A 20,075-nucleotide genomic window follows, 5' to 3' on the forward strand; every position below is an offset into this window, starting at 1 on the left:
TCCGACATCACTACAGTGTCGCTCAAGGGGCTCAGCCAAGTTCGTCTAACTTTCCCCTTTCTGTGTTTCATTGTACACTGCAAACCGAAGGGGGCTTTCCAAGTGCTGTACCTGGTCTGTGTGTCGGCCCGAGCCAGGGCCCAGATCGGATAATTAATTACCTCCAGCACGTGTTGTGTTGTCTCTGTAACAAAAAGGCATAATTCAATTAGATCATCAACCGAGTGTTGGGTAGAGAAATGCCTGTGAAGTTCCCGACCTGGGGCAACCGAGGGCGAATGACCTTTGCTTTTGCAGAAGGCCTCATGTGTAGTTCTGTCCATTGTCTTTAGCCTGAATATGATGTAAAACAGCTTCCAGGCGCTCTGCGGCTCACACCGAAAACCCAGGGCGAGCTCTGTCATCGGAGGGGATTTGTTGTTTGTTGGGTGGTTTCTCTTTTGACCCAGGTGCTCTGAAAGGGTGGATGGGTAAATTTATCCAGATGTGAGCGGCTTGCTGGCCGCTTAACATCCATTAAATAAATAACTCAGCAAAGAAAGTGAAGTTCAGAGTCTAGTCCCTGCTGCCAGACAGCCACGGGTTTTTTTAGGGAACCTTTCAACACGGTGGAGGAGGAGGGAGGCGAACTTGGCTTTACACAGGAAAAGCGGGGGGGGGGGGGTTTGCATATCAAAATATTAGCTCTTTAGTGGTAAAAGCGCCAAATTTTCTCAAGAGAAGCAACCCGAGCGGGGAAAGACAGTGTAGCTTTAAACTAGCCCCGATTCGCCATTCCTGAAACCATGCTATGCTCAGCAGAACGCAACGTGAGCAGCACTGAGATACTAGAGTCTACTTGTGGATCAGGCGACATAAACTAGCCCATAAATCTTTGTTTTATACGTTTCCCAGGTCCACTTTGCCGGGTCTATATGTGCGCGTGTGTAATAATGTTTGTATGTATATAAAAGATTGTAGATGGTCTCGTTTTTATTTTGCATTAGGAAACTAAATATCCAGTAATTGCATACATTTAATAGGAAAGCGCATTCTCTGTTTTTCCTTTTTGCATCTAAACCAAGGTGATTGGTTTGTTTGTCTTTTCACAAGTTCACTAAATCGTGGTTTTGATTCACTGCAGTATACTGTATAACCAGTCCAAGATTCCTTGTGTTTATTTCGCAGAGACAGAGGTCAAATATCTCTTACCTTTAAAGCCATTAAATATAAAAAAATGCACAAAGAAATTAGCATTGCTGAATCGTCATCCGGCGTTTTTAGTCTGCATGGATAAAGTAGGCGGGGATCCCTATTCCAGTTTTAGGTCAAACGCATATTTGTGCAATTTGCCCCTTTTTTAGTTTGTTTTATTTTTAAATCTGGACTGGGTTTGGAATTGGACACCCACAAAACCCGAAAGACCTTTTCAAGCCGCAAGCGCCTTCCCTTCCTGCGAATGACCCCTGGTTTATTTCAATACAGGATTGTTTGGTTATACCGGAGGGGGGGGGGAGTTTTATAGAGTGAAGAAGCCATTTGCTGTGCCCATGGTTTTGCGAAATCCTCCTACCCTCGGACAAACCGTACGCCTCGCTTTACAATGCACATCAGACCCAGGATCATTTGTGTGTGCGTGAAACTGACAAAAAGGGCGTTTTCTTGACTGTAAATCTCATTTTACCGCCCTTACTCCAGCAAAACTCCCATTCAAGTCGATGGTCCTATTGCCAGAGTGAAAACTGCGAGACTGGGCCCTAGATACTCCCCACAGAAATGTCAGACAAGAGGCAAATTTCCCAAAGTCATTTCTTTCCCATTAAAGATAATGTATCTATGGGGCTTTCCAGGTGAAGTTTCTGTATTGATCTCCCATCAGCTCTGTGCCTACTGAAAAGCGAATAGCTGGGTTGGGCTGGAAGTTTTTGGATGGCCGTGTAAAGAGTTTTTGTTTTCAAACCGCAGCCCAGCTAGAAAGGCAAATATTTTATGAGCGCTAAATTCCTTTTACAATTCGGTGTATCATAGACAAATGGATCTCACTAATAAGCGGAAAGGAATGTAGTTTTTCTTTTGCCATAACCATATTGCAATTCCAGTGTAATTAAATGCAAACCAGAAGCGAATGAGACATTTTCATTGTAACTGTCAATCAGTCGAGGGGTAATCACATGTACATTTGAACTTCAGAGATACCGGCTGAAGTAAACAGGTCTGAACTTCGACAAAGAAAGGGGTTCAGAAAATCAAAGTGCAGAGAGAGGCAGGAAGAAATACTTTAATGTATCGAAAATGGGGGTGAAAAACACGAGCTGTGTTTATAAAAAATGGCAGTGTGTAGGAACTCGCCCGCTCTCTCCGCGTACTGTAATGAATGAATTAAATTTAATAAGTGCATGGGGTGAATTGTATGCTAGAGCCTAGATAATCAAAAGCAATAGAAAGGTAAGCAAATATCTCCAGTAAGCACGCAGAGATCGCTAAACTGCCAGGGTGATGCTCTGGAAGAACATCAGGGACATACTGTAAATAAAAGGAGCGGAATTCTTGTTTGACTCCAGTATCTTTTCCTGTATTTGGCTTCGGGGCGAAGTTTAGGTTCTATTTTAATCCACGCGGGAACAAAAACCAGGTTAAAATAACGGATGGTTCCGCTGGGTTGCAAAATCTGAGGGGCATTTTTCAATTATTCTTAAGACTAAAATAAATACATACATAAAACGGGTTCTTCCCTTTGCAAAACCAGGGCTCTCAAAAGCCCAAACAATTCATGACATCCAGTCGGATTCAGTCAGAGAACCTGGGAGCTCAGTTTCTCTCTACGAGCTACAGAGGGAAAACACCACGGAGTTTGAGGTGGAGGCGTTTACAGTATTTGTGCTTACGGTGGAATATGCCAGGGGACCATAACATGGAGACGGCAATTAATTGCTGAATACAAAGTTGTTCGGGCCCACTATAGTCACTCCCTTCTTGCAAGATGTTGTGCCCTCTGTGGATTCTCATATTCCTTATATGTTTGTTTGTAAAAATGCAAATTAAAAACGTCTAAGGGGTTGATTCAGACACCTTAGTCGTAGGTGTGCATTATGTCTCGGACTTTAGGAACTTTCCCATCTGGGGAGCCCACATCCATTTCTAAAGGGGCAGCAAAAAACAACAGCACCCCCCCCCATCACTGCCAGTGCCTTAATTCTACGTTTACCGCATAGATTTAAAAAATCACGTCTAGATTTGTCCTGAAAACCCCACATTAGCTAATACTCCTTTTCTTGATTATTTTTAGAATGCAACCCGCCTATTATTATTATTTTACACAGAGGCATCTGGGGTTCAACAGATTAATTTTTTTTAAAGAATACCCATTTCCACCCCCACCCCCCGATTATGTTGTCTTCAACACACACACACACACACACACACTTACTTACTTCCAGGCAATGCATTTGGTACAACAAACATGCATGCTAGCTTTTAGCTTTTCAGAATATGAATGGGGAAAAAAAAAAACAAGTTACTTCTGCAGTCCTGCCAGCTTGTTTAGCCTGCACTCTTTGTCGACTAAATGCTGGCATTAATTATTTGTTTTTAAAAAGGGGATATTACATCAAAGCTGCCTACCCTGGGGAAGGAAATCAGGTCTCTTTCACTCTGCAAGGAGTTTGCATGGGCGGGGGGGGGGGGGGGAGTTTGCAGCCCCTTGGGTTCCATGACAGTTTTGCGAGGTTTACTAAATCAAGGACAGTTTTGCTTATTTTAAGTTGTCTTTTGCTAGTTGCCGGAATCAAAAGCCCGTCTCCTTTTCAGGCTCCGGCTCCCTCCTCCCCCTCCCCAGCTAACTTTAGCTTTTCCGAAGTAGAAGGGGGACAAAGTTGCGAATATCTCAATCAGTGACGAGGTGACCTGTGACCTGGAGGGTGGCTTTATTGTCTTTCTTCTTTTGCGGGGGACACACACTTTATTGACCCTTTCTGCGTGACTGAGCCCTGAGGGGCAACCGAAGCCACCAAAGGGCTCGAAGGCATGTGGGAGTCCCCAGTCCCCAGCCTGCCCACAGAACAGCTCCGCGCCTCTGGCTCCGGCTCGCCCAGAGCTCACTTCCCGCACTGGCCTCGGCTGCTTTCATCAGCAACGAAACTGCCCCATAAAAGCAAGCTGCCCTCAGAGCAGGGTGGGTACCGAGCTCCACCCCGCAGATCTGAGCTGGGGAGAGCGGGCTGAGCCAGTGTGCGGAGGACAGGGAGGGAAGAGGCGATAGGGGAGAGCGTAGCAAAGGGCTATTAAAGACGTGCAGAAGAAAGATGCACTTTTATTTGCCCTTCTTTTCGAGTCGCACCAAATATTGCACCGCTCAGGTTATTTACTGTGTTCCTTGAAGTCTCCCCCCACCCCGGGCCCCATCCCTGAATGTAAACAAGAGCGATCACTTCGCTAAAACGCCAGACCCTCATCCTCTTGTAACAAAGTCTGCGCGGCTCGGCTGGAGCGTTGCAGGGCAGATTTAAGGTGGAGGCTTCAGATTTCGGCGAACAGTGACAAGCAGCCCCGGCTCCGGGCTCCCTCGGATTTACTGCGGCCGCGTCCCCGCTTGACTCAGGCCGGAGTCCGGCCTCCGCCCGGGTAGCGAGACGGACTGAAAAGCAGCGGGGCGTTTGCAGGCGGGTGTGTCACGTTTTTGGCAGCGCGCGACCCCCTGTTTCTGAAAGCGGGGGGCAGGAGGGAGCGCTGCACATGTCCTGACCTGGCGCGTCCTCCTGCCCCCCAGCCCCGCCCATCAGAGCCCGCGCGCCCCAGTGGGGTGGGCTGGGGGCTAAGCCGGGCGCCCCAGAGCCTCTGCAAGCGCCCGGCCCCGCCAGGCTGCAGCAGCGGGAGTCGGGAAGCCGCTGGAGCTGGCCGGCCCCGGGGCTCGGTACTGGAAAGAGGAGAAGGGCTGAGGTTTGGGGAGGGGGGAGGTGGCCCAAACCCGTCCGCAGGCCCCGCGGGACTCGGCGCACGCTGCAAGGCGGCCGTCCAAACCCACAGCTCGGGCTGCGCGACGGCCCAGCAACGCCCCAGCTGCTGGCGAGGAAACAAGCTGCACGGGAGCGCAGCCCGACACTAGGGGGAGCTCCGGAGCAGAGCAAATTGTACCCCGGGCTGGGCCCGGGGCCCCAGGCTCTTAGAGTCCCGCCTGCGTGCTTGCCAGCTCCCCCAGTCTTCGCGTTCCCCTCGCCATGGGGTCTGGCTCCGGACTTGCCTGGAGCCACCTGGGCCTGGGATGGCGACACTGAACAACTGCTGCCTTGGACAAGGGTAGCCTCTTGTTCTATTATTCTCTGCCCTTCCAAACAGGATACATATCACCCTCCCCACCCCCTCCAGCCGCTTCCCAGGTCTCTCTCTCTGACACACACACACCCCCCTCTTAGAATAGCTCTCACACGCTGGCCCTTTGGAATATAAAGACTAGGAGGGGAAAAAACCCTAGAATTTGCCAAGAAGGAGAAAATACCAGATCGAAAACAAGCAGAGCACGTTAGAATGGAGAGGAAAAAAAAAAGAAATTAAACGCATCCGGAATTTGGGACCTTAGGTTCAATAAAAAAAGAAAGAAGCCCCCAGCCAGCCCGCTCTGGTCCTGCCCAACATCACAGTAGCTTTATTGGTTTTAGCCAAACCGTGATTTCCGCCCTTCGTTTTCCCTTATACGGGCCCGATCCTGCTCCCAGCGAAGCAGATAGCCCTTTTGCAGGATCGGGCCCCACCCGGCTCGGATGTGTGACTGGCCCTTGCCACGTCTCCCCTGTTCTGAAAGGTTCCCTCTCGGCACGCGGAGCCCTTGTAATTAATACCAACAGGTGTAAATGTCGCACCCTCCCCTTCTAAAGTCTCTCTCCCTGCTGACCTGGGTCCCATCGTGACCACGTGCCCCCCTGGGGTACCACAAGGAGCCGGAGGACTCACCCCGGCCCCAAACCAGCCGAAACTATTTACAAGAGACGCTTCCAGCCTTTTAAAGAGGAAGGCCAGACCCTGCTCCCGGCGCATTGCATATGGACAGCCGTAGTCCACCAGCCCCTTCTGTGGCCACTGCCGTGAAGGCCTGCCTGGCTTTATGAGTGCTCAGCGCCGGCACCAGAAGCTGGGCCCAGCTCCTGAACCTCCCGGGGAGACCCAGTCGTGCGAGGCGGCTCCCGGAGCGCCTCTGGGCAGGGACACTCCAGAGAACCCGAGCTTTTTGCCCGATTTGCTTTTCCAGTGTCAGGGCAATTGGAGCCTGGCCCTCCAGGTGCAGCCGCAGCCAGGCAGCCTGGCAATGGGAGAAGCCGAGGGATGGAGCGGACTCCCAGGAGCACAGGGGCAGGAGGCGGGCAGGTTAAAGGTATTTCTCTGGGTGGCAAGGAAACCTGACATGAAATATAAGGGGAAAGAGGAGTTCTTGGACGCCTGGCCGGGCCCAGTAGGTGAAAGCAGAGCAAGCGCTGCGCCCTGAGCCACCCGGGCAGAGGGGTCCGTGTTGCGGGCCTGTGGCTGGTAGCTCGGCAATCTGCGTGCATCCGACCAGAGGCTTTCAGCCCGCTCCCCAAGCCGGGCGGGATCTGCCTCCCCCCGGGAAGCTGTTTATCTAGCCGCAGTCTCCTGGCCCCGGACAGGTGCTTGGAGGAAGCTGCTGCAAAGCAGCCCTTCGCCCGGCGCTCCCCCTGCCCCAGGGCCGAGGACTGGGCACCCCCTTCGGTGAGAGCTCCGGGGTTGGGGGGTTCGTGGATTTCACACACCGTGCGGTGGGGCTGGGTCTCCCCACCTTCAGCAGGCCACATCCGGAAGCGAGGAGCTCGGGGCCGCTTCGGGCTCCGGCTCAGGTGGTCTCCGGTGTCTGCCCTCCCACTTGCTCCCCTGGCCAGCAGCTGCAGAGAGGGGACGCAGAGAAGGAGGGACGAGGATCCAGCCCTTCTCCTTTCGGAGCCATGCCCTCTCCAGAGCTGGCTGGGTCCTCCCCTCCTGCAGCCCTGTGTCTGCTCCCCCAGCCCTCCCTCAGGCTGCTGGTCTCCATTCCTGCAGGCAGCCCTGGCAGCCCAGGAAACTTGTGGGCCCTGTGGGTTTGCAGCGCTGAGGCAGATTTACGTTAACACCGAGTATTTGACATAACATGACACCTTATTACTCCATTCCTGTTTGTTTTAGCGTTGTTTCCCCACAGAACTCACTAGCTCTCAAGTACCAGCAAAATAATTTAGCACCCCCTAAGGAAACGAATGAGTTTCTAATGTCACGGAAGAAATTTTTAAACAACGTGTTGAATATTTTAAGATCTTACAAAAAAACAAAAAACCCCATCACCGAAGTATCGTTTTAATGTATTCAGTTTCCTCGCTTACATGCCTTAGTCACTCCGGATGTGTTGCTTCAATATTCAGTAACACTTACATGATACATTTAGATCCCCCCCCCCCCCCAGGAGAATTAAGCCTTTTCTTCTGCTATATTTGTAGCCTTTCCTGTTAGATTTGAAACGGTTTCTTCATATTTTGCCATTTGGGTTTCTGCGTCTAGGGCTTTAGGTTGATCTGGGATTTATTTTTACCCCTTTATTCCTTTGCAAAGATATTTCTGAATGGAAATATGGAGTGAAATCAGATTATAATTCACACTACGTCTTAATTGCCATGCACGTGCTCCGAAAGCAATCCCTCCTGAATTAATAAACCTGGAGAGCTAAGGAAAGTTTTCAGCCACAGGGGTAAAAGATACCGAAAAGGCATGATCAATAAAAGCTTCCGTGTTTGTGTGGAGAAGGTTGGTACTGAATGTCCGTTTGTTTCTATTTATCGTTTGGGATTAGGCGTAATCACATCCGTGACAATTCGAGCAAGCCTGGGAAACCGTATAATATTATTGTGAATGCCTGAAATAAAGGGTTTATTATTGCTACCAAATGAGCTATTTAGTGTTTAAACGGTTCAGATAGATGGCTTTATTTTCAGTGAACCCGTCTGATTTGCCCGTATGGCAGAATAGGGGACCTATTAGATATCCATTGGTGATACAAGGTGTTTTTCAATATCTGTGTGTTAAGTAACAAAAGGACTTGGACAGGAACTACGTCAAGGGAAGATAGACGCAATTACTTAATTTTATACCGACAGAAGCAAACGTAGTTTGAAAGCAATCTTCCTAGTTTACTAAGGAAGATGACTAGGCTTCAGTGGAATGTCCCTCGCTCCCCCTGCAGTTTGCCTACTGTTGAATTGAATTAGTGAACCACTTTCATTGGGAAATATTATTTTCAAAGCTCCTGTATTTGTTCTTCAAAAATTAAAACTAGAACCAAATGGGGAGGGCGAAAGATTAGCAAAACATCATCTTTTCCTTCTAGGAAACTAAGAAAAGATCAAGTTTTACTACTATGGCTGCATTTATTTGTGAATTTCTGTAGACCTGTTTATTTTTACTTTCACAAACTAATCAGTCTGGCGGGGTTATCATTAATTCCCCGTCCGCACTGTATTTAAAGCGGAAATGTTTATGTCAAGACAACTCAGAATTTGACTTTAATTTGATGGACCGTAGCTACATTTATATCACAGCAAACTAGCCAATTCATTGACCAGCATTTCAATATTCCGCCCTTCCGCCTGCTATAATGGGTTGTATAGGATATTTTTATAACCGACGAATAAATCAAATAATTTGTCTTTCGTTTAGAATAACCATGTCGTTGCCTCAGACTAGAGATCAACACATGTCGATTGCAAAAGGCATTAGAAGTTGCCAGGGTGAAGTTTTAGGTCTTTTTGTTTGGTTGGTTGGTTGCAGGTAGACTAGCAGGAACGCCTCCCCTAGGAAACAAATCCAATTATTTCATTGTAGCTTTCTCTCCGGCTCGCAGAAGTAAGGCAGAGAATACCTAACACGCTTCTGTGGCTAGAATTAAGCCACCCTTCAACCAGCGTGCTTTTCACCCCGCGGATGCAATTCCTACTGGGACGGTTTTTCGACGTGTCAGTTTTGCAATGAGAAGCCTGTTTCAGAAAGGACTGAGCGTTATCACTGTAAGGTACACGAACCAGCAAACGCCGGGGAAGCGATTGCCTAGTTGGGCGAGACCTGGGCGCATTTAAACTTTGCTTGAATGTCTTTTGGGCACTAAAAAAATAAATAACTAAATAAAAAATGTAGCATTTCAAATGTAGATCCCAGATCAAGACAATTACATGTCCTTGTTCCATGTGAGCTCCCTTTGTAGGAGCGTCGCAACGGGTTCTCCCGCTGTCCTGGCGGTGTTGTGGAAGTCGAGCTGGGCACTAGCGGAATTTCACACGTACTCTCACCTCTCCCCGTAAGGCTCCAAAGCCGGGCAGCAGCCAGCTCCCGATGCCTTCGCCCACGCCCGTCCTGCTCTGGAGGCGCTCACGCTTATTTTAAACATGCGCCTGCGAGTGGCACTGAATTGCATTCGCCCGGAGCTACAAAGGGGGAAGCTGAGCGTGTGTCTGCGCTGCGGTGCAGGCTGGCAGGCAGTTGTTTTAATTAAAGGGTGGGGCTCGGTGATATAGACACCAGATGAAAGCAAACCGCGCGGAATAAACTAATGAACACATTGTGTTCGGAACACATCTGATTTCTTTTTTTGATCTGCGTTGTGTTTTAAAGAAATGTCAGCGCCCTAGAAAGCAAGCCCGTGAAACCTTATTTCCCTGAGAGTGTGCGGCGCTTTTCAAAGGCCAGTGTGATATAGTTTAGAAAAGAAATCCTGCTGTGAAAGCTTGCGTGTCTTCTCTTCACCAAACTAAGCTCCTGTCAATCGCGCCCAGCCCTACCCAATCACCAAGTCCCTTTCTGGAAAGCAGCTCATCCCGCTGTGCTTTTATATATCACACGGCAGCATGTTTAGATGCATTTTTACTATCACTTGAAGGGCTCTGAATGACGAGGGCATAGTTACGGTGCCGAGCGCCCCAAACGCTGGAGTTGCTGACAATTTGCCTGGCTATTGTGTGTGTCTTTCTCTCCCCCTTTCCTGGCTCACGTGGGCTGTGTTTGTTACGGACACGAAGTAGGCAAATATGGGGGGGGGGAGGAATAATTAATTTTGGAGGTTCCCATCCATCTACTAGCTCACAATATGACAGGCTGGTCGAGGTTCATTAGTTGCCCTACCCTGGGGATGGTAGTACCGAGCGCGGCATGGCGCTTCCACCTTTAGTACTGGGGGCTGGAGGGCACCCCACTGGCAATTCCTTAAAACTCGGCTCCTCTCACGGTTTGCCAGATTCTGACGCCGGGCTCGGTGTATGGCTGGAGATCCCCAGTGTCTCCGTCCTGCCTCTGACACCAGCTGGGACAGCTCGCCCAAAAGCAAGATCCCCCCAGGACCCACCATGCCCGGAGTTGCAGATGAGAATTCCTTCAGAACCTCGTACCATGGCATGTTCCGGATGTATCTAGACTCACCCAACCACAGGGGACGTGAAAACCAGGCTTTGCCAAAGCAGACAGCTAGCACCAGAAACTCTAAGGAGCAGGGGGCACGGAGGCTGGCAAGGGGTCTGAGAACCAGGTCCCACCATTGCAGCCCAGTAACTGGAGCTCTGGCTGATCCGCCCTTTGCCTCTTCGATTCTAGAAGGGTATCAAACGATGAATCTGGCAATCCACAGAGAGACCGGCGCTTTTCTCCCCTCCCCTGGACAGCCCATTCCACAAGAACTGATCTGCAAGTGGACTGACAGCAAAGGACACCACTCCAGGCAGGCTTGCTCGAGAATATTCAGCACCATGTATGAGCTAGTTCACCATGTCACCATGGAGCACGTCGGAGGACCAGAGCAGCCCAACCATATTTGTGACTGGGAGGGCTGCGCTAGGGAGAAAAAACCCTTTAAAGCCAAATACAAACTCATAAACCATATCAGAGTGCACACAGGCGAAAGGCCATTTCTATGCCCGTTTCCGGGGTGTGAGAAAGTGTTTGCAAGAGCTGAAAACCTGAAGATACATAAAAGAATCCACACAGGTTAGTTAGACTGCAAGTAGCAATAGTCATAAGTAGATTTGGGGGGTCGGGGGGATCATTTGCTTCCTGGACTTGAAAGGGTTGAATTAGCAATAAAAACCAACCAGAATAAAATCATAATAAATAATACCTTAGTATTAATTTTCCTTGCATATTAATGGAAAAGCCCCCAGAGCGGTGGCACGTGCTATAGGTTTACCTCTGGGTGCTGATTATAACCGGGGGAATATTTTTGCTGTATTTCTGGCTCATAACTGAAAACAAGAGACAATTGTTTTTACTAACATTTCCCCTCCCCTCGTCCTCAAACTCTGTGTTTACAAGCTACTGTCCAAAGGTAAGCCCCCAAGCCACCCGCATTTAACACTTCTTCAGTCAATAATACACTAATATTGTCTGAAGGTAACAAGCACCCCTCCCCTTCCCACACTCACGTTCCAGTGAAAGTATCTTCCCCTAGAACCTTACAGCGCTTGACAAAATGAGTCTTCTTTCATGTGATTATATCATAGTAAACAAAAAGGGAAGTGATTGTTTTCTGCTAGAACGAAGAAATAGACAGAACTAGGAGTGAAAGAAATGTCTCAGCAGCGTCTTCTTTCCTCCACGATTTCCTGTACAAATATACTTAACGTGCCCAAATTTTGCCCCGGCTTTTTGTCTAATTAGATTTCGGTGTCCCTCGTTTTTAAGACCCCTTCACGTCTACAATTTTTTATTCAGATCTCTACTGGCCAAAAGAAAGATGGGAGCAAACGCTGTGCGGAAAGGATAATACGCTACCGAGGATTATTTTGCATTAGATCCCAGTGTGGACAAACCGAAATGTTAAACAAATATTTAAAAAACAAGAATTTTAGAGGCATGCTGGGAAATTCTCTCTGTGTGTGACTGCATCTATCTAGCCACCCAGACAAAGCCAGCAAATTCTGACACCAGAGAAATGAGTAAACATATGTTATGCTTCCTCTGAAGGCAGAGCGGGGACTTGCATTGGGGTAGTGATTTCAGGCGCTTTATTAATTATGATGATGGTTGCCCAAACCTGAACGATTCTAGGCATTATTTCATGTATTTATTTGCGCCATAATTTAAGGCATACGTTGTGATGGCCTCTCTGCAAGCACCTACCACCCAGCCTGCCGATCACACGAAAGCTCTGAAATGCTGGGTAACTAAAAGGTGTCACTGAAAACCATCAAGTTACTGGCATGAAAGAACAAAACCCTGGTTCTGCTAACAGTGGGTTCTTTTGCTCCTGGAGATGACGCGTTGCCTAGCGCGGACACGTTCTTGTGCCCCTTCCACACGCGATCGCTCCAGTCCTTGCTTCGGGTGAGCATGTGGGTTTCTGTTCCAGGAGAGAAGCCGTTCGTGTGTGAATTCGCGGGGTGTGACAGGAGGTTTGCCAACAGCAGTGACAGGAAGAAGCACACCCACGTGCACTCGAGAGACAAGCCGTATCGCTGCAAAGCCAAAGGGTGCGAGAAATCCTACACCCACCCCAGCTCCCTGCGCAAACACCTGAAAACGCACCGCAGCCTCGAGCCAGCCCCCTCCACCGCCACCACCAAGCCCCGGGCGGCCGGACAGCCCCCGGAGGCGCAGGAGCCGGGGGCTGGGGCCTGCCAGTCACTGGCCAGCCCCGCCGCTTGTCTAACCAGGTGTGGCCCCCCCAGGTGCCAGGGGAGAGAGAGGGACGCCCCGGAGAGGGAAAGAGGGGGCGCCTCCCACGCAACCTCCTGCAGTGGGCGTGAGGCCAGACGGACCCCCCGGCCGGCTCGCCCCCAGCTCTGGCGCAAGGTGCCCTCCGAGGGCTCCCGCAGGTCCCCCAGCCCACTCACACTCCCGGCCGGGCTGGGAAGGGGCTGGGAGCCAGGGCACAGCAGGGCCACGGGCGCTGCCCACAGCAGGCCCGAAAGAAGCGCTCCCCCCTCCAGGAGAGGGCTCAGTGAGCTCTGACGGGTCACTTCCCCGGGGCCAAAGGGAGCCTTCTTCCCCCTGCCCGCGCCAGGCTTGGAATCACGGACCCCCTAGCCGGAGCCGAGCGCTGGGGAGCTGCAGCTCCCTCTGGGAACTGGACCGTCCATGTATAGTGGGTGAGAATCGCCTGCAACCTCCTTCGGACCTGGGGTTAGCAGCACCCAATGGCCAAAAGGGCTCCCGAATGCTGGCCTAGGAATCCAAGCCAAGAGCAGCCCACGGCCCTACCGGCACGGCAACAACTGGAAATACCGCGCTCATCAGCGTCAAGAACCCGAACCCGCCTCTTTCCCCCCGGTGGCACTGGCTGCGCTCCAGGCCCGTCTCCCTCCCTCACACTCACACACACGTGTTACTCAGGGCGTGTGTGTTCCGTGCTTACAGGCGCTCAGCTAAGCCTGGGTCCTGTCCGCCAGCCAGGTAACTGGCCCGCACGGATTTCAATCATCCCTGCGCCCAGTGGTTTCTTTCTGTGGAGAACACGTCTCCTTGGCTCTCACTGGCACGTTATGGGCGAGTGAGGTTTAGCCTGTCACAATTACCTTTGCAGTCTCATAGAGGCGTTGCAAAAATAGGGTTGCAACCCTGCGATTAGAGATAGACATGAAAAGCACTCAAGCGTGCTTTGTTGTTTTACTGTTTAGCATTAATGTTAATGGGATTATTTTGTCCCTTTCCTTGCTACGCTCTGTTTATGTTCTAGATGTGCGCGTTTTGTACCGATGTTTGACATACGATTTGAAATAAATCACCCAATGTGCTCCAGGCTCGGGGCACGTCAGGTCGCAGGGAGATGTGTTGCCAATTATTGGTTGGGAATTATCTAGATCCCAGTCACCGAACCGGTTCTGTCAGCTGGGCTGGACAGTAGATACTCCGATCTGCGGAGTCTATTTTCCGGGGACGGAGCCCAGTGATACAAGTCTGGCTTGTAATGTTAAGCGTCTAGATAACGACAGCTCAGTCTTTGACTGAAGTCGCTTAGCTGTAATTACTCATGAATTAACCTCTCTTCTCCCCCCCCCCCCCCAGCACAGTCGGGGGAAATTGATATTAAATCATTTTCCACAATCCATCACTGGAAATGCAGACAGGCTATTTGCCACCCCCATCTGTCTCTACGGCTTTTCCCTTTTTTTGGCCAGGTTTGAACTCCTAGCTTAAAAGTATCTATGAAAAGTCACATTTTGCGGGGCTGGGGGTGGGGGTGAACCGTGGCACTTTTAACAATTTTGTGCGAATGCAATTCTCAATGGCTTGTCTCACCCTTAATGACAAGCAAAGCAATGCAAAGGACGGCTTCTCTTTTCATATGCACACAGCATGCAAACGTGGAGTATTTTAATCTACACTATATATATAAAAGTAATTCCTAATCAACTCTTGTCAGATTCCCCAGACTTTCAGTTATTAGCAATTCTCTTTGGAAGCCCTTGGCAATTTTACTGCATGTCAGACAGATAAAAGATTCTCCGGATCAAGAGTTATTAACACATTTTTGTGATCCTTTAACACTGGTGCCTATAACCAGTGGCGTAAGCAGCGATTTGACTAGCATCGGTGCGCATATGCAATTCTGATACTTTGAAGCCCTGTGAGGGACCCGATCCTGAGGCCCTTCCTTGCCCAAGTATGGAGGTAGGGGATCAGGCCCTAATTGCTACATTGCCTACCTAAGTTCATCAAAAGCATTCAGAGGCTGCTTACCAGTGTTCAGATGTTCCATTCTTCAAATCTCAAATGGACACAAAGAGACCCTCCGTCCCATTATCCTTCGATCCCAGACACCAGCAGACAGAGTCAGGGGCGAACCATCCTTCGCGGAGTTTGTGCGTCACGTGAGTTCTAGATCAGAACTAGCTCTGAAATCTAGAACTCAGGCAACCAGCCAGTAAGAAGGCAGTGAGCAGACAGAGAACGCCCGGCTCTGTGCTCAGGGCAGACAGCGCTTTGCCATCCTATCTTTGGATTTACGTCTCCAGACTAAACCATGTTCCATACCCAATTTCTCATACCCGAGCTCAGATTAATTAGGCTGGAAAAATCAGGAAGCCTTTAAAGATATGTAATTCTCATAGAAAACTAGTGGAGAGTCTGTGCTTTAGATAGATAGATAGATAGATAGATAGATAGATAGATAGGGTATTTGGGGTAGATGGATCAGAGGGATGTATGGGGGTAGATAAGGTGTATGAGGGTAGATCGATCAGAGGAGTGTATGGGGGTAGATCGCGCCCAAAAATATGTCCTTTATTTCACGCCCCCCCCCAAATGCCCTACCGCATTTTACCACCCGCTCATCGCTGAACTCATCCCGCCCCGTCCCCAGAGCAGTTCTGGCCGGCGGAACCCAGCGCTGGACACAATCCGCTCCCCGGAGAGGCTAACCTCACGGCTGGGTTTCTTCCCCCACCCCGCTGCTTGTGGTGGGCAAGCTCCTGGCAGGCTGGGGGGCCCGGAACCCCAGAGTCACCCCCGGGGAAGGGGGACAGTGTCCGTGTGTCGTTCGCAGCTCTCGGGGCTTGTGGTCAGACAGCAGAGCCGCGGGGAGGGGGGGAATGGAAGGGGAGCCCCCCCAGTCGGTGCACCCCCAGAGGCCAACAGAGAGGAAACCCCAGCCCAGCCCATTGAGCCCAGGGGTGGCGTGGGGGGGAGGAGCCACGTGGTCTGGAGCGTTCCCATGGCTCTCGGCACCCAGGGCTGTGGAGCGGGACCTCTCTGCGCTCGGGGTGCCCCCAGGGAGGGCTGGGCAGCTCGCACCCACAGCCAGGCAGGGAGCCGCCGGCGGCGACTCTGGGATGCAGCGCAAGGGCTGGAACCGCCGGAGCGTGGCTGTTTCAAAGCTTTTATTTCCCCACGTGCTTTTGCACTGGGGGGGGGGGCAGGACAGGTGCCCAGCAGAGGAAATATCTGCGCCCCCCCCACCCCCCAGCAGAGTGTGTGCGGAGCAGACCAGCCCCCCAGCTCACTGCGGAGCCAGGGAAAGCAGGCGCCCAGCCACGCCGGAGGCAGGGCTGCAGAGGAGGCTGCGGGAGGGAGCCCGCATCGCATCTCCGTGACACTGGCATGGGGGTCCGAACGCTGCCTCTGCGGGCACCCGCGGCTGCTCTAAAGGGAGCCGGACTTCTCAGCCCTCTCCCAAGGATTATTTCAATGCAACAGCCAGGAGACTCCGTGATCACCCCGACAAGCACACTCCTGCCCTCTCCGCCCGAATGCCCCAAGTGCGCTCCGGGTACTGCCCTGGCCTCAGTGGAGTCACTCCGGATTTGCACTGGTGTAAACGAGGCAGGGATCTGAAGTTTCAGGGGTGGATGCTGCTTCAGCCTCGAGTTGATTTCCCAGCCTAGGCGGAGGGCGGGATTTGGGATGAAAGACACGTTATCACACTGGAGGGGTGAGCTCAGAAGTTACAAGCGATGGGGTCACTACAGAGTCCAGAAAGTCCTGCCCAGGGAGGGGAAATATTTCTAACACGCTGCCCTGACCTCAGGGCACAGGCTAGGGTGTGACTGGCGGCAGCAGCGCCTTGCTTGGTGGGTTTTGTTCCTGCAATTGACTCAAGATATTTAGGACTAAACCCTGATACATAATCGTCCCTCGGGGTCGCAGCAGGTAGTGACCCGAGACCATGCTTGGACTCCCAGAGAACGCTGTGATTTGGAAACAATCCAGGCGGAGCTCCAGGACACCAAAAGGGGACATGGGTAAGCGGGAGAGGAAGGGTGTATTAGGGGAAACCCAGGACTCTCTATGGGCCTGACCCAAAGCTCATTCAAAGGATTATTACCATGAATCACTTGTATCCTGGTAGCACCTAAAAGTCACAGCCCGATTAGGCTGCATTGTGCTAGGCGCGGCACAAACATACAATAAATGACTGCTCCTTCCAGAAAGAGCTAACCAGCTCAAAGAGGAGATGTAACAAGTGGATGAAAGAAACAAGTAACAGGAGTGGGGTGAAGGAGATGAGAAAATAAATATAATAGACTAGAAGGACTCCCATTGGCTTCAAAAAGGTTTGATTCAGGCCCCCTATAAATGTTGCTTTATAGATATTTCTGAGGTCAGCAAATTACAATTAACTCTTGGCAGCAGAAAATGGTCCCCTCTGCTGTCACAAGAACATAAGAATGGCCCTGGTGGGTCAGACCAAGGGTCCATCTAGCCCAGTATCCTGTCTTCCGACAGTGGCCAGTGGCAGGTGCCCCAGAGGGAATGAACAGAACAGGTAATCATCAAGTGATCCATTCCCTGTCGCTCATTCCCAGCTTCTGGCAAACAGAGGCTAGGGACACCATGCCTGCCCATCCTGGCTAATAGCCATTGATGGACCTGTCCTCCATGAATTTATCTAGTTCTTTTTTGAACCCTGTTTTGCTCTTGGCCTTCACAACATCCTCTGGAAAGGAGTTCCACAGGTTGACTGTGCATTGTGTGAAGAAATACTTCCTTTTGTTTGTTTTAAACCTGCTGCCTATTAATTTAATGTGGCCACTCCTAGTTCTTGTGTTATGAGAAGTGGTAAACAACACTTCCTTATCTACTTTCTCTACACCCATCATCATTTTATAGATCTCAATCATATCTCCCCTTAGCCATCTTTTTTCCAAGTTGAAAAGTCCCAGTCTTTTTAATCTCTCCTCCTATGGAAGCCGTTCCATCCCCCTAATAATTTTTGTTGCCATTTTCTGAATCTTTTCCAATTCCTATATATCTTTTTTGAGATGAGGCGACCACACCTGCACACAGTATTCAAGATGTGGGCGTGCCATGGATTTATATAGAGGCAACATGATATTTTCTGTCCTGTTATCTATCCTTTTCTTAATTATTCCCAGCATTCTGTTTGCTTTTTTGACTGCCGCTGCACATTGAGTGGGTGTTTTCAGAGAGCTATCCACTATGTCATTTCTGATAAGCACCATGTAGGAAGGTGGGTGGGGGAATATCTACAGGAATACAGCTATAGGAGAGCTAGGTATTTTTAGTATGATTTAAACCTGCAACCATGTAAGTGACACATAACATATTTTAGAAAATTATTTCCTTTTGATTCATTTATTTATAGAGTTCATCACAGTATTGACAGACCAAAATATTCAAAAATTATGAGTCAGGCCCCCAAGATCATGAAATTGGCTTAAAATATATGCCGGGTTCTTTTTTCCTCACTTTCTGGTTTTTGAGCCTTTAGTATGCACTGGGGTTTTAAATTATTAAGCTTTTCTACACAATAATGAGGGCTAGAAGAAACTAACTGCTTTAAAGAATGAAAGCCTAGATTGTCACCTAATCACAGGACTCCAGGAGCTGGGGCTTTACGAAAAATGCCAATTACCACAAAGACTCACAATAAAATTGCAAGAGCTAGCAACACTGTGTAAACAACTCAGATCCTACGGTCATACATACTTACCTAACATATAAATAATCCTCACCAAATTTAAAAAAAAATAATAATCCAAAATTGCAACCCTAAACCAGCCTCTAACACACCTAGTCTGCTGATCAGAGTACCAAATTCTCCTCTCAATTACACGGGGGCAACTCCCCTTATATAAATGGGGTTGTCTTCTTTATGTGGGAGGAGAAATTTAGTGATTGGTGGGGCAGTGAACACGTGCAGAAGGAGTGCAGATTTCTGCCTACTGCTAGATCTGCTGCAGAGTTTTTGTTTGGTTGTTTGCATTAGATAGATGCAGACTGCATAAATTCTGTACTACTGACCCCTACTGATCTCTACAAATGGTAGGTTCCAGATTTAATTTCACCATGTCTACAGCAGTCTTACTTTCTCCACATGGTTGCATAGTGTCAATGGAAGCTGTGCATGAATATATAAAGCAGAAGGGACCCCAATTACTGCAGCCTGTCCTGCCAACTGCTATTTGTAATAAATGTGTCTAGGTGAAATTGACAGAAATGCAAGTTAGCCATAGGGCATCAACCGAACACAGAAACATTGTTTCTGGTCATGGAAGAGTAAAGGGAGCTGCATTTCTAACACAGCCAGCTTCTTACATACAAAAGAAGAAATGATGTTTCTGATGGATGCACACAAGGCCAAATTCAGCTCGTAGTTACTCCAGTGCAAATCTGGTGCAACTCCAAAGAAATCAGTGAAACAGAGCAACGTTTGGCCCCTCGTTATGCAGTGTCATTTATCACTGATGGGGGTAGACTCTCTCAGAGTAGGTTCTCTGCTCCTCTGACCACCTGTGCAGAGGGAACGCTGCTTTTTCACATGTATCCATGCCAACTGTTGCAGGATCTGGCCTGCAGGCCCCAGTCCAGCAAAGAACTCAAGCACATGCTTAACTAACTTGCAGTCAGTGGTCTCTCTCACATGTTGAAAGAGAAGCAGGTAGCCTTAGCATGTGTATATCTACAGCACGCGAATGATACTGTTACCTGAGCTCAAACAAATCTCCCATTGGGTCAGACCTAAGCTAGGGTAAATTGTCATAATCTCACCAACTTCAGTGGAGCTCTGGCTATTTACCCAAGCTGAGGATATGGCCCCTGGACTTGAATAAGAGTTGTGCTTGAGTAAAGGTGGCAGAATGTAACTTTGTGGGTGGGTGGGTGGGTGGAGAGAATCTGTCTACCTGGAGGTCTGTTCCTACCTAAATATACCCTTCACCCGCATTAAAATAAAACAATTAGCACTTACATGTAGACTTTGTTGCTGGAATTAGTTTTCAGTATGAACACGAGGAATTAAAAACCTCAACAATTTGTCAGACTATTCAAACAATGCATAAAAGGGACAATACAAGAAGACAGATCAGTTTTCTTTTCTATGAAGCTGAAAACAATGATGGTTCCTTCAAGCTCTTCTGGTTGATTTGATAGAAGAGAATTATCGTGCATATAAATAAAGTGCTTGGAGCATAATATCTGAGATTCTGAGTGCCCTCAACTCTCACTGAAGCTAAGACAACCCCAGCACCTTAAAGGATGGAGCTATTGGCTGTATCTACATGCTGTACCATAAAAAACACTTTGTATGACAATTACATGTTTCTTCATAAATTCCATCCACCCTTGAAATCAGCATGACTGTTTCTACATTCATTCTTGACCTCTGGACAATAGAGTGAGGAAGAGGTTGTAGC

General features: G+C 49.4%; 1 protein-coding gene across 2 annotated transcripts in view; it reads left to right on the forward strand.

Annotated features, from left to right (window-relative positions):
- Positions 1-20,075, forward strand: part of LOC311526564 (uncharacterized protein) — a 133,511-nt gene that overhangs the window by 511 nt on the left and 112,925 nt on the right. Inside the window, exons 2-3 of one of the 2 annotated variants that reach the window (XM_084639724.1) lie at positions 10,229-10,971; positions 12,332-13,700. The exons of the other annotated variant lie outside the window; for it this stretch is intronic. Coding sequence (XP_084495850.1) covers positions 10,251-10,971; positions 12,332-12,933 — 1,323 coding nt within the window. The 5' untranslated portion in view covers positions 10,229-10,250 and the 3' untranslated portion in view covers positions 12,934-13,700. Of the gene's footprint in view, positions 1-10,228; positions 10,972-12,331; positions 13,701-20,075 lie in introns of those variants that run through there. 2 annotated transcript variants of the gene reach the window in all.

Source organism: Lepidochelys olivacea, assembly GCF_965140295.1.
Source record: "Lepidochelys olivacea isolate rLepOli2 genome assembly, chromosome: 9".
NCBI classification, from domain to species: domain Eukaryota; kingdom Metazoa; phylum Chordata; order Testudines; family Cheloniidae; genus Lepidochelys; species Lepidochelys olivacea.